The sequence below is a fragment of the Nyctereutes procyonoides genome, unplaced genomic scaffold (genome assembly GCF_905146905.1).
Source record: "Nyctereutes procyonoides isolate TBG_1078 unplaced genomic scaffold, NYPRO_anot_genome, whole genome shotgun sequence".
In the NCBI taxonomy this organism is placed as follows: Eukaryota; Metazoa; Chordata; class Mammalia; order Carnivora; family Canidae; genus Nyctereutes; species Nyctereutes procyonoides.
In genome coordinates, this window is record NW_026575140.1 from 12,143,052 (window position 1) to 12,156,819 (window position 13,768).

The 13,768-nt window shown below is 46.2% G+C and overlaps 1 protein-coding gene across 1 annotated transcript in view; it reads left to right on the forward strand.

Annotated features, from left to right (window-relative positions):
- The window catches only part of HYDIN (HYDIN axonemal central pair apparatus protein), a 362,906-nt gene that overhangs the window by 255,003 nt on the left and 94,135 nt on the right, over nt 1-13,768 (forward strand). The window contains exons 40-43 of the mRNA XM_055304626.1: nt 1,562-1,732; nt 5,705-5,919; nt 10,733-10,870; nt 13,514-13,697. Coding sequence (XP_055160601.1) covers nt 1,562-1,732; nt 5,705-5,919; nt 10,733-10,870; nt 13,514-13,697 — 708 coding nt within the window. The remainder of the gene's footprint in view (nt 1-1,561; nt 1,733-5,704; nt 5,920-10,732; nt 10,871-13,513; nt 13,698-13,768) is intronic.

Below are 13,768 nucleotides of genomic sequence, written 5' to 3' on the forward strand. Positions count from 1 at the left end.
GGGCAAAGAGAAGGATGGGTGGGGGGCGCTTTTTGTGTACAGAGTTTCCGTTTGGGAAGATGAAAAAGTGCTGGAGCTCAATGGTGGAGATGGTCACACAACAATATGAATGTGCTTTTGCAACTTACTGTACACTTAAATATGGTTAAAATGATAAATTTTGTATGCATATCACTACAGTTTTTTAAAGTTGCCATAGAAGTGTGTTGAATTAATGGAAATATGTACATGATACATTATTTTAAGTGAGAAAAAAATGTCAGACTTAGGATTTACAATCTGTATTAAATTCATATTGCTTCTGTAACAGCCACACACTTAATAAGTTGAAACAATGCAAATTTACTTTCTACAGATCAGAAATCTAAAATGTGTCCACAAGGCTGCATTCCTTCTGGGAGTATATAGGAGAGGATCCATTTCCTTGTCTTTTGTAGCTTCTAGAAATGTCATCAGCATTCCTTGGCTCGGGGCCCCTTCCTCCATCTTCAAAACCAGCATCATGGGGGCATCTGGGTGGCTCCGCTGGTGAAGCATCTGACTCCCAATTGGCTCAGGTCAGGATATCAGGGTCGTGAATTTGAGTCCTTCAGTGGGCTCCCCGCTCAGCAGGGAGTCTGCTTGATATTCTCTCCTGCTCCCTCTGTCCTTCCCCTGCTCATGACTCTCTCTCAAATAGATAAATAAATAAGCCTCTAAAAAAACAAAAACAAAAACAAAAACAAAAACGAAACCCAGCATCATAACATCTTCCACTCTCTCTTCCTTTTTCATCATCACATCACCTATTGACTCTGACCCTCCTGCTTGTCTCCGGTAAGGGCCTTGGGATTACATTGGATAATTAAGGATAATTTCCCATATCAGGATCCTTAACTCAATTGCAACTGCAAAGCCTCTCTACCACATAAGATAACATATTCACGAGTTGCAGGCATTTGGACGTGGATGTTTTTGGTGGTGGTTGAGGGGCCAGGGGTGGGTCCATGTTCAGCCTACCACAGAACCCATTTCTTTTTCCTGAGAAATATAAATAAGTTAGTTATATATGCATACTTAGCAGCCATATACTAATTGTAATACCTCTGGATGAGCAGATTATGGATTTTTTTTCTTTACTCCTGTTTGTTATTTGAATTTTCTGTTTTCTTTTTAATGAGCAGATATTTTGAAATGAGGAGGGGGCAAAAAAGATCAACACAAGTTATCCTTTAAGCCAAAAATCTTCCCATTAGAATCAGAGACAGTAGAGCTACAAAATTTTTAAAGATAAATAATTTTTAAAATAAAAAAATTTTAAAGGTAGAATCACCTTTAAACTGAGAAGACACAGAGAGATTGAGCGTTGTCATCACACAGAGCACAGCAGAGTGAGAACCAGAACCCATGCAGTTCAGGTCTTCCTTCTCTTTTCTCCTTCCACCTCTGGCCACACAAGAGACTTAACAGCGAAGCACTTGGAGATATCACTTCACCAGGATCTCTGTTCTAGAAGCTTCTTCCATTTAGGTCATGGGGCACCTGAGAGCCAGGAAATTCAACCTCCTGGCCTTTTTTGCAGGAAAGACAGCCACTGCAATCAGCATGGCTAGATACTACAATGCAGCCTGCTTGAACATTGACTCCATCGTGCTTGAAGCGATCACTGACGGCAACAACATCCCGGGGATCCGGGCCCGTGAGCTCTGCATCAGGGCTGCCATAGAGCAGTCCATGAAGGAGGAAGAGTCTGGTAAGAGCCATTTCTCCTGGCTTTCTGTGGTCAAGTGGCTGGTACCCCTGCTGCTAATACCCATGTTCTCTGTGTCCCCCACTGAGCTTTTCTCCCCAAGCCCAGTTGAAGGCTGACTTACAACATGCTCCCAGCTTATAGCCCAAGGAAGAATTCTCTTCACCAAGCATCTACAGCTCTCCCTGCTGCCCAGGACAGGCATGCACTTGGCTCTCCAGGGAACAGAACAGTGAATAAGATGCAGCCTATGCCTTTGAGGGTGACCTGTGAAAGGGGAACAGATGTGGGTTTGTTCAGAGCACAGGGAAATAATGTAATAGAAGGGCAACTTTGGGATGGCTGGGTTCCAACAAGCATGATCTGGGGAAGTTTTTGTGAAAATGAGCTTTGAAGGAGCAGGAGAACATTGACAGGCAAAGGTGAAGACAAGGACCTTCCAGCCTGAGAAGGCAAGGGAACCAACAGTAAATGAGAGGTGGGAAGGCAGGCTGAGGTCCATCATAGTTGACCTTGATGCCAGGAGTAAGAATTTGGATTTTATTTTGAAGGAACAGAGGAGTCAGGTGGTTTTCACCCTCGGGAGAAATGGTCAGAGTCACAGTGGGAAGGCAGGAGCTCTTGTGATGCCTTGTAAAGGAAGCAGTGGAGATACTGAGGCTGAACAGGCTCCGGCCAGCTGCCCCAAGGGGGAAGAGGCATTCCAGATGGTCACACTGAGATTTCTAGTCATAGAAACCAGGAGAGTGATGTCATTTAATTTACCAAGATAGGAAACATGGGAGGAGGAGAAAGTTTGCTGGAGAAGAATATTAATTAAGTTTTTGAACCCCATTGTAGTGAGGCCTAATGTGGCCTGTCTACCAGAGGTTGGGAATCCTGGCTCCATTTGATTGTCTAAGGACCTAGAAGGCAGAGGAATGGCTGCTCAATGGGAAAATATACTGAAGTAGAGTGACTGCTCTGAGCGAGCTATTTTTATATAAATATTCATAACAGCATAACATCATTTCTTTTTTCTGAGAGGGAGAGAAAGAGAGCAGGGGGAAGGGCAATGGAAGAGGGAGAGAGAGAATCTCAATTAGGCTCCATTGAAGCCCAATGCAGGGCTCGATCCCACAACCGCAAGATCATAACCTGAGCCAAAATCAAGAATTGGTTGCTTAACCAACTGAGCCACCCAGATGCCCGCATAACATCATCTCTAGCAGTGCACTGCTAGTTGATTGATGAAAGTGCCTGCAGCTTTCAGGTATGTCCTCTCCCCTCAGGACTCTGCATGGGATGCTTAGGGAAATCGAGGATTCTTTGCTGGGAAGATAAGAGAAATAGCTTTCTTAGTAGAGTAAGGGAGGAAAAATAATTTTCTCTGTCCTTCTGAATTCTTGGCTTAAACTGTTGTGATGAAAGATTAACAAGAAGAAAACAAGTTTATTAACATGTATCTTTCACATGTCCATGGGAGATACTCAGGAGGAAATGAGGTACCTTACAATTCTGAATTAAATACCATCTTCACCGGGAAAGAAGAGGAAGGAGATAGTCCTCTTCGGGGAGACCAAATGAGTTTTAAGGAAGATGAGTGGTCCCATAGAAGAATGGATGAAAGTAGAAAGTTTGTGACAAGTGTATCTGGGTGTAGTCTCCTCTCCTGTGATGAGTCAGTGGATCCTTCCTGGTAGATGGAACTCCCAGAGCAAGGATTTGTGACCAATGAGTTCCCTTTGGATGCCTCTCCTTAGGCTGATAAGGGAAGGTCAGAGAAGACTTCTCCCTGCATTTGCTGTTGCTCAGGTGCCCACAGCTCAAAAGAGAGCAGCATGTTTTGAGGGGGCATACCCTGAACTCCTATAGTCATATTTTGGGGTAACCTATTCTGCTACCTTTAGTGGGAACTCCAAGCTGCATCATAATTCTGGTTCTCTTAGATTTTTGCTTCCTTTTCTCTCAATTAAACTACATTTCAGAGGTCTTTGGAGCTGTGTTGGTGTCCCATAACCAATTCTGGATCTGGGTTTCTTATCTGAGAAGGTAATGTCAGGCTAAAGACATAACTGGGGGAGGCTTCCTCAACAAAACAAGAGGTGTAACCGCTGGAAGAGAGCAAAGTTCCAGAAGTTCCAGAAAGTTGCAGAAAGAGGAGAGGGATGGGAAGGACAGGATGGGACATTGGAGAACACTCACATTTTAGGAGGAGGAGATGGAGGAGAAGCCAAAGAGTCCGAAGAAAGCGAGGAGGGTCAGAGGGGTGGTGGGCAGTCAGGAGAGCAGGACACAAGGAAGTCAAGGAGACTGAGCTGCGGGAGGGAAGAGTAAGAAGGGCTTTCACACCTCTCCAGAGACCTCATGGGGCCTGGGGGGACCCTTCCTGCCTTGTTTGTCTCAGGCCTTGTCACTGGTTCATACAACACTTACTTGACTTCCTTATTCCACTATCTGTCGACTCCACTAGAATGTCAGCTGGAAGCAGGGATGCATGTTAGTTCTTCACTGATATATTCCCCACACCTAGAATGGTGCCTGGCACAGAGTAGACACAGAGGAAAGACTTTCCAAAATGTACTGAATCAAAAAGTGAAAGTAGTCAGAGTTAGTGAAAGTACAGATAGAAGGAGCCCTTAGAGAGGGCCACTGTGGTTCACAGTTCAGAGGGCACTTTGGAGAAAACCCTTTCAACAGAGGGGTTAACCCCAAACCTGCTATTCCCTGTGGAGTCCACAGGCTGTCCTGGAGTGGAAGTGACAAATCTAATCCTGCCTGTCCCACACAGCACCCACTAGCCACCTGAAATGTGGCCAATCCAAATTGAAATGTGCAGCTAGGGGTTTTCTTTGAAGATGTAGTCTGAGTAAAAGGCTATAAAATAACAGAGTAACAATTTTTACGTATTGTTTACATGTTGAAATGATCACATTTTGCATATATTGGGTTAAACAAAATATACCATTAAAATCCATTTGGACTTTCTTAATGCGGCTATTAGAAAATTGTAAATTACATACATATTACGTATCTACTGGACAGACGTGGTCCACACTACTGTTTTAGAATTTGGGCAATGAGGGAAAGGGAGGAGATGAAATGATGATTTCTTAAAAGAAATGCAAAGTGGAATGAAAACTCTTGTTAGTATTATACCAGGAAGAGCTGGCTTTTTAAGATGCAGTGGAATGATAGTGTGGGCAGGGAAAGTTGAAAGGCCTAAGGACAGCACAGAAGAGACTGCACAGCCATCAGTGAAGGCCATGCCCAGGGAGGCACAGGACTCAAGGCAAAGTGAGTAGGTAGGGGAGGCTGGAGTGGTGGTTATGGAGGCAGAGCCTGGAGGGGCTGGGGGTGACAGGGCCTGGATGAACACAGGACCAGCCAGAAGAACAAGGGCACAACTGTTCCACTGGTGGCTCCAGGCTCTTTACCCCCCACCCCACCCCCAGCCACCTCCAGGTGCAACATGGAGTCCTTGTACCCATAATCATCTCCTGGGGGAAGCACAACAAGATAAAGCGAAGTAAGCATAGTGACAACTCTCAAGGGAGTCCTGAGGGTCTGTTTGCCGAAACGGTCAACAAGGAATAATGAGTCTTCCCAAGTGTGCTTGTGCGCTGGAGAAACATGAAGCTGCCCAGCACGCAGCCGCATCACCTCATCTTAGTGTTAGGGTCCCAGGGCGGGGCTGTAGTGTACCAGCAGTTTCAGAAGAGTTGCCCTCTGGGCTGGAAGAGAACGTGGGGCAGACTAACATAGGACCCATTGGGAAGATGTGCAGCAGAGAAACCTGGGCTCCAGGCCCATCGTCATCCAGTCTTGGGGACTGGAGCCTTTTCTCCCAGCTCCTCCCAGCCAGCTGCAGGTAGAGATGGTTTTGTGTTCCTCGGGAGAATCGCACCAGGTGGGGATAGGTTTTGTGCCATCCCCACCATTAGTTTCCTATTATCCTAAGGCAATTTTTAATATAAATCCACTCTCTCTGTGTAGCCCAGGAGGCTGCTTCGGGTCAAACTGCTGTGGGACAAACACGACTGAGCAGTGATACCCTGGGCAAATTGACATCAGAATCCACCCTGGTAACCCCTGAAATGAAACCTGCGAAGACGCTGCGTGGAAGCATGTTGATCTCCAAAAGCAAGGCAGAGAGCCATGGCTCCGGGTCTCAGAAACAGCATCACCAGCACGCGTCTGAAACGCCGCAGGTACAAATCAGGGCCCCCCACAATAAGGGTGGGGGTCCTTCCCCCCAGTCCTTCCTCCTTCGCATCCTGCAGCCTCCATTGGTGTGGGTGCCTCTGCAGATTCATGATGCAGATCCAAAGAGGCGGTCAGCAGTAGCTTTAATTTTAGGCACTGGGTTGAGTGCTACCAAGTGAAGATGAATAAAGCAAAACCAAGAGTCTGCACTCCAGCGGTACCAAGAGTCTGATGAAGGAGATAACCACATGTTCAAATACTTGCAATAGAATGAGACTGGTGACAAAAACCCAAAAGAATTGGGTTGAACCATATGAAATAGCCAACATTCCGCTGCTGGAACAGCAACTTCATATGGCTCAGCCTAATACTAAAGGAATGCCAAGTATGAAACCATTTGTGTAAATTGGGCAGGGCAGGGGCAAGGGTTTGGGGGAACTGCACGGGAGTCTTAGAAAGTGATGAAGTCAGAGAGTTTGAGCCTCAGCCAAGGGACTTTGAGAAACAATTTTGGTGGGATAGCAGGTGCTGCAGCAAGAGATAGTGCATGGCACCATGAAAGACAGGTGGGTGAGGAGTTGCCAGTGGGAAAGCAGAGTCAGGTGGGTGTAGGCTTCCACCATGTTTAAAAGAAAAGGAAAAAAGACTAGTTGTTAGAGGAGCAGACCTAGGGTCAAGAGAGTTCTCTCCCTGGAAGGAGGTGGAGGCACAAGCAGGTCTATAAGGAAGGGAGCTGCTAGGGGGGGTATAAGGTGATGATATGCCCAAGAGGGAAGGAGATTCCTCGAGAAGACAGGGAGCATAGGACAAAGCATAGTCAATGCGGTCAGAGACCAGTTTCTTCCAGAGTCAGTAAAGGTGAAAACAGATGCAGCTGTGCGTTGGGGAGGCAAGGTGGAGAGCAGAGGCTGGGGAAGGTCTTGTTGAGTGGCTCTGGGAACGCATGCGGGACACAAAGTCTTTGTAGGAGGCGTTGAGGAAGTTAGCGAAGCATTGAAGTGTCCACTGGGGGCAGGGGGTATAAAACCAGAAATTGGTGGTGGACAAAAGAAAGTTGCAAATGCTGATGTCCCAGCCGAGACAGGAAGCCATAACTTCACAGTTGTTAAGATTTTCCTACGCGGCAAGTGGCAACCTCCATTCAGAGGTAGAGAGGAAAATTCTTATTGTAGGGGCGGGAGTGTGCTTAGAACCAGGGGTAAGGGAGGTGAGAGTGGCATCAGTATACAGGAAGTCCAGTCTCCAAAGAGAAAGAATCAAGGGGAGGGCAGCAGAATGGGAGAAACAAGAAGAGAGGAAGAGTCCATGGGTCTCGTTACCTTCTGAGAGCGCAGTGGGGGAGGGGAGAGGGCCGGGCATCTTGGAGGAGGTGGCTGAGGTAGACCGAGTAGAGGTGAAAGCCCCTGAGGGAGAGGAGGCCCATATGTTAGATGGGCTAGGCAGGTGGAGGTTTGAATGGGGCAAGTAGACAGAGTGGAAGCCATGGTCTGCACAAAGAGAGGAGGTGTGCAGGTTGGATGGGATGTCCCAGGGGCTGAGTTTGTGCCAGATGATGTTTCTGATTTTCAGTTCAGTCATACCTTCTTCTCCATGAAAATTAAAACCACTGACTCACTTCCTTTTGCAGCATCATTTAACCCTCTTTCTCAAGGTCTAATATGATGTTCTTTACATAGAAGTCTATGGCTTATCTAGAACTCATATTTGTATTAAACAGGGTGTTGTAAGGAATCATTTTCTTCTATTGGGTTCCATCCATCTGGACAGTGAAGTAAGGCCTTGAGAGTATATCAGAGCAGCAGAAAAGCCCATTTCTGACCCCAAATCCCTTTCAATAAACAGGTTAACTTAAAACCTGCTCAAGATTGCCCCCTCCCCCATGTGGCTGCCACAGTGTGACAGGACTCATGCTTTGGACAATTGTCACCCTGCCAGCATGCTTCACCCAGAGATGGCTGTTTGGTTTTCGAAAGCTCTCCTAAAGCATGAACTCTCCAATGACTAAAAGTTTAGTCATGTTGCTAAAGTGGGAAGAAATGTGTAGGGGATCCCTGGGTGGCTCAGCGGTTTAGCGCCTGCCTTTGGCCCAGGGTGTGATCCTGGAGGCCCGGGATTGAGTCCCACATTGTGCTCCCGTCATGGAGCCTGATTCTCCCTCTGCCTGTGTCTCTGCCTCTTTCTCTCTCTGTGTCTCTCATGAATAAATAAATAAAATCTTTTTTTTTAAAAAGGAAGAAATGTGTAATATGTCATATAATGAAGATATGATCCCTAATATAAGGTCATTTATTTATATATCACCATGTTCTAAGAGAGCACCCACTGGCAATCCTAATTTAAGGAATGACATTTAATCTAACACTCTTACTTCTCAATTCCATGGCCTCCTCAGCTTTTCCCTCCTGTGGTCATGTTCTAGAACATATTTATCATTACCTATAAACTCCAAGACCACTGCATTTACCCATCCTACTTCCTGACAGCCATCTTCCAACTTTCCTGATGACTTACTGGTCCCATGCAAGCCTCCAGTCCACATCTTCACTGCCTGCCACCCCCTTCACTTCCTTTCTTACCCAGTTTGGAATCCACGTCTGTCACTATAGGCACTCCCTTGCCCCTTCCCCTTCATTATACTCTTCAAGCAAAACTTCATCCCTGGTAAGCCAGATTCTCCACCTCCTCCGTGCAGGGTGGCTGAACACAGCTAGGAACAATCCTCTTCTCTCCTGAATGGTCTTCGTTTAAACTTAAGACCACAAATCTCACATAGACTCTTTGGTCTGCCCTGGGCAATTTGCCCTCCTCCTCTTCAAGATGACTATTTTATTGAGGTCATCACTCTCCAAACCTCTAAGGCCCTTTCCTGTTCCCCATTCCCAGCTAATGATCTCTCTCCTGACTACACGGAGGGAGCAGCAACACCAGAAGTCAACCACCTTATTCTCTCACCACCAGATAGACGAGCTGAGCTGCTACCTAGCCCAGCACCATGCCTTCCCTGCCACAGAGCCACTGTCCCAGCTTTCACCTAAGCCCTGCACGTGTGCACTGGACCTCCCCCACTCCTCACTCGAGATCTGAATCCCTCCAGTCATCCCCTCTCTCCTATTTGCTTTTTGTCCTATGGGATCCTTCCCATCAGCATCTATGCATATTGTATTACCGCTCATCTTTAAAAATACTGCCCTAAGACCCCAGATTCCCCTCTCACTTTGACTTATTCCAGGGAGGCCTCCTTTGTCCTTACATGGTCAATCTTCTCAAGGTCGCAGGCATTCATCTTGCCAGATCCAGTCGCCTGTATTCTATCCTCATCTCATGTGACGTCATAGCAGCTGATAACTCCGCCTCCTGGAAGTACTTTCTGGCCGTCAGAATACCACACACTTCCAACTTTCCCTCTGCCTCATCAAGGACTCCCTCCTCTCCTCCAGCCTCTCTACCTCCTCCAGATCCTTAGGATTTGGGACTAGGCTAGAACTGAGTCATCTACTCTTTTCTTTTTGTTATCTACCTTTTCTCTATAGGTGATCTCATATAGCTCATGGCTTAAGTACTTAAATATTTCAAGTATGCGTGTGACCCTCAAATTTCTATCTTCAACCCTAATTTCTTCCCCAGCTCAGGTTCATACATCCAAGCGCATATTCACTATCTCTGTAGAATGGCTTAGAGACATCTCAAAATGTCATGGTCCAAAAAGTGATCTTTGCCTACCCCCAAAACAGAACAAGACAAAAAAAAATTGTTCTTCCCTCAGTATCTCCTTTCTTAATAAATGACTTTATTGTTTTCCAACTTGATCAGGCCAAACTCAAGGAGTTCACTGTTGGGAGTGGAGGTGAAAGAAAGAGGAGCACCAAGTCCTAGTGGGATGGGATGTGGAAAAAAAAGTATCAGCCACTTCTCCCCGCCTCCACCATGACCATCCTCATCGCTGCTACCACCATCCTGCCTGGATCACAGAAATATCTAACTAACTAGGCTTCCTGCTTCTACTCTTGTCACCTCAAGCAGCAGGCACAGTAGGCTTTCAAAAATAAACCGCCCCCCCCAAAAAAAAAACAAAAATAAAACCCAGATTATGTGTCTGCCTGAAACATGCCAACACCTTCCCATAACACTTGAAATAAAATCCAGATTCCTTGCTATGGTCTACAAGCCCTGCATACTCACACCTGACTATGTCTCAGACTTTCACGAAGCCCAACCATCTTGCCCATTGCTCACTCAGTCCAGTTACAATGGGCTCCCATGTGCTCCCCAGACCCCAACAAGTACACTCCTGTGGAAGGAGCTTACTGTTCCCTCACGCAAAGACTTTTCTCAGACTCTTGTCTTGTTCTTTCATGTTACTGTCCAACCTTGTCACCGCTCTCTAGCCCCTCACCTCACACTTTTTCTCCCTGGCACTTGTCACTACCTGAGACTGTGCTGCTGATTTGTAGATCATGTGCTCCTTTTCTGGCTGCCCCATTTCAACACCGCCATCCTTATTTGTTGTTGCATCCCTAGGGCTAGAGGGGTCCCTTATGCATAATAGGTGCTCAATTAATATTTGTTGAATGAATGAATAAATTCATGCTGTTCAGTACATGTACAAAGCACCTCCCACCATGTTCCCACTTGAAGCTTACAACAATTCTTTAAGGAAGATAGGAATTTGCCATTTTACAACGCAATCCCCATTTTACAGATGAGGAAATGAGACCCAGAGAGATTTCACGATGTTCATGAGGTCATACGGCTTGTAAATGTGAGAGCTGCTGGGACACCACGCTGGATTCTAACTCCTGATCCTTCTCCCGCCTACAGGTTTCCTCCAGCCCGCTGCCTTCAGGGCCCACACAGCGCCGGCTCAGTGTCAGCGCCAGTATCGGAGGTGAGACCGGGCTCATGAGCTGTGTGCTCCCTGAGGACCTGTTCACCCAGATCCTGGCCGAGCGCATCCAGGTGAGTCCATGCCCACCCCCACAGAGCTGCAGGGCTCACACTCCATCTCCAGAGGCCTTGGAGAGGAAAGATGGGTTTCTTCAGCCCCAACACTCATTTGCTTGTCCTCTTGACTGCCTCATCAGGCCCTGGCCCTGGTGCAGTCTACATCCCGAAGCCACTCACCTTAAAGGACCAGTGAGCAGGTTACATATTTTAAAAGAGAGAGAGAGAAAGAGTTATTATATAGCCCTACAGTAATGTATTAAAATTCATAACATGGAGCCATGGAAAGTTAGAACTTAGAACTATATTAATTGGTATAAAAATTTGTCTTCAATATATTATTGAGGGGCACCTGGGTGGTTCAGTTGAGCATGTGCCTTCGGCTCACAAAGTCCTGTGTCAGGCTCCCCACAGGGAGCCTGTTTCTCTCTCTGCCTATGTCTCTGCCTCTCTCTCTGTGTATCTCTCATGAATAAATAAATAAAATCTTTAAAAATACATATTATTGAGAAAAACAGGTTATGAGATAGTATGTAAAACACAAACACATTTCTATAAAAATATTTCTAAGTGTATATCATACAGTCAAAACTCTAGAGGCACACATAACTGTTGTTATCTTTGGTTAGCAGGATAGTGGATTTTTAGTTATCTCCATACGTTTCTGACTTATTTCACAGTGACATTACTTTTAAAGTCAAGAAACACAATAAATGTTTCCAGCTTTTAAGTTAAAGAAGACAAAATTGCAGGATTTGGGAGGGGTACCACTTGAGGCTGTTTGCTGCTTATGGTTGACAGAGAGCTACACTGCTCACCAGGTCCTGGAGCTGTCCACTTGCCTTGTTTTTTTTTTAATTAAGGCCACGATATTAGTTGCACATTTAAATATAACAAAACAGGGCCTGAACTTCCCAGGAGGGGAAGAATGTCATCACCAGAAATGACTCATAGTAATGTTTAGCTGCTACTGTGTTGGTGCTGTCACTGTTAGCTGATCTGAGCCAGGAGGGCCAATAGGTGTGCAGGTATGCCATGTACCTGGGTTAAATCATTGAGACAGCCCAAAGTGAACCTGTCGAGCCGTCCTACTCAACATACCAATCTTTGATGAAACATGAAGCTTGCACTGCTTCCTTCCTTGGCAGTCGTGATACAAAGAAAACAAACAAACAAAAACTAGCAGCTGATGTAAATCATCATGTATTTAGTGATGTCGTTGATTTACATTCTGGCGCAAGATTCTTGTCTCATCAAAAACTGGTAGTGATGGGGTGCCTGGATGGCTCCATGGGTTAAGCGTCTGCCTTTAGCTCAGGTCATGATCCTGAGGTCCTGGGATCAAGCCATATATTGGGCTTCCTGCTCAGCAGGGTCTGTTTCTCCCTCTGCCTTTCCTCCTCTCTCTCTCTCTCTCTCTCTCTCTCTCTCTCTCTCTCTCTCTCTCTCTCTCTCATAAATAAATAAAATGTTAAAAAAAAAAAAAAAAAAAACGCAAAACTGGTAGTGATCAGCTCCCAGCCAGGGGTGGCCAGCCTATGTACTGCCCTTTGAGTAACACTGCATTCCAGCAGAGGGTGCCGTTCAGTGATTAGTGTTATCAAGACCACTACACAGCAAGGCATTAATAAAACGGAGGAAGGTACGAAGGGCCCACCTGCTACTGCTGCTGTCTGGTACGCAGTGATGGGAACATCGCGCCTTCCTGTCTGCGGTCCCTGAACCTCACAGGCCTTGCCTGACCCTCACTTTCACACCCAGTTTGCTCTCCTTATTTTCCATAGAGGCAGAATAAATCTTTCACTCTACAAATACAGATAATAAAGATCCTTCATGACTGATAAAATATGTGTCTGTTTCTCTTGTATTTCTAGCAGCACATTGAAAGTAGCAAGTAGAAGGGTGGCTTCATGGTATTTTCACTGGGGCCCCGCAGGTGTGCAGAGCCCACTGCAGCCCCCATGAAAGCCCAATGGAAAGAACAAGCAGCGCTCTCTGTAGAGAACTTGGGGACTGTGGCCCCTGTAACTGTCTTTTTTTTTTCAATTTATTTTTTAATGAATTTATATTTTATCGGTGTTCAATTTGCCAACATATAGAATAACACCCAGTGTTCATCCCATCAAGTGCCCCCCTCAGTGCCCGTCACCCAGTCACCCCCACCCCCCACCCTCCTCCTCTTCCACCACCCCTAGTTCGTTTCCCAGAGTTAGGAGTCTCTCGTGTTCTGTCTCCCTTTCTGATATTTCCCACTCATTTTTTCTCCTTTCCCCTTTATTCCCTTTCACTACTTTTTATATTCCCCAAATGAATGAGACCATATAATGTTTGTCCTTCTCCGATTGACTTATTTCACTCAGTATAATACCCTCCAGTTCCAGCCACGTCAAAGCAAATGGTGGGTATTTGTCATTTCTAATGGCTGAGGAATATTCCATTGTATACATAAACCACATCTTCTTTATCCATTCATCTGTCGATGGACACCGAGGCTCCTTTCACAGTTTGGCTATAGTGGACATTGCTGCTAGAAACATCGGGGTACAGGTGTCCCGGCATTTCATTGCATCTGTATCTTTGGGGTAAATCCCCAGCAGTGCAATTGCTGGGTTGTAGGGCAGATCCCTGTAACTGTTTTGGCTCTCACTGTGGTTTCAGCTGAGCGACTGCTTCCGAGGAGTGGTGTTCGACAGCGTCGAGACTCTCTTCGCTCGGAACGCAGCGACGGCTCTCCTCTGCCTGTTGAAGGCCATCGGCAACCGGGAGCACATCTACGTTATCAACATGGCCCAGGACTACACAGCCATGAAGGCCCAGGAGAAAGCCAAAAAGGAGCAGGAAGGTGAGACCCCGTACCCTTCTGGGCCGTCCCTTCAGCAGAGCCTTAAGCCTTTTGCAATGCCCCCCCCCCCC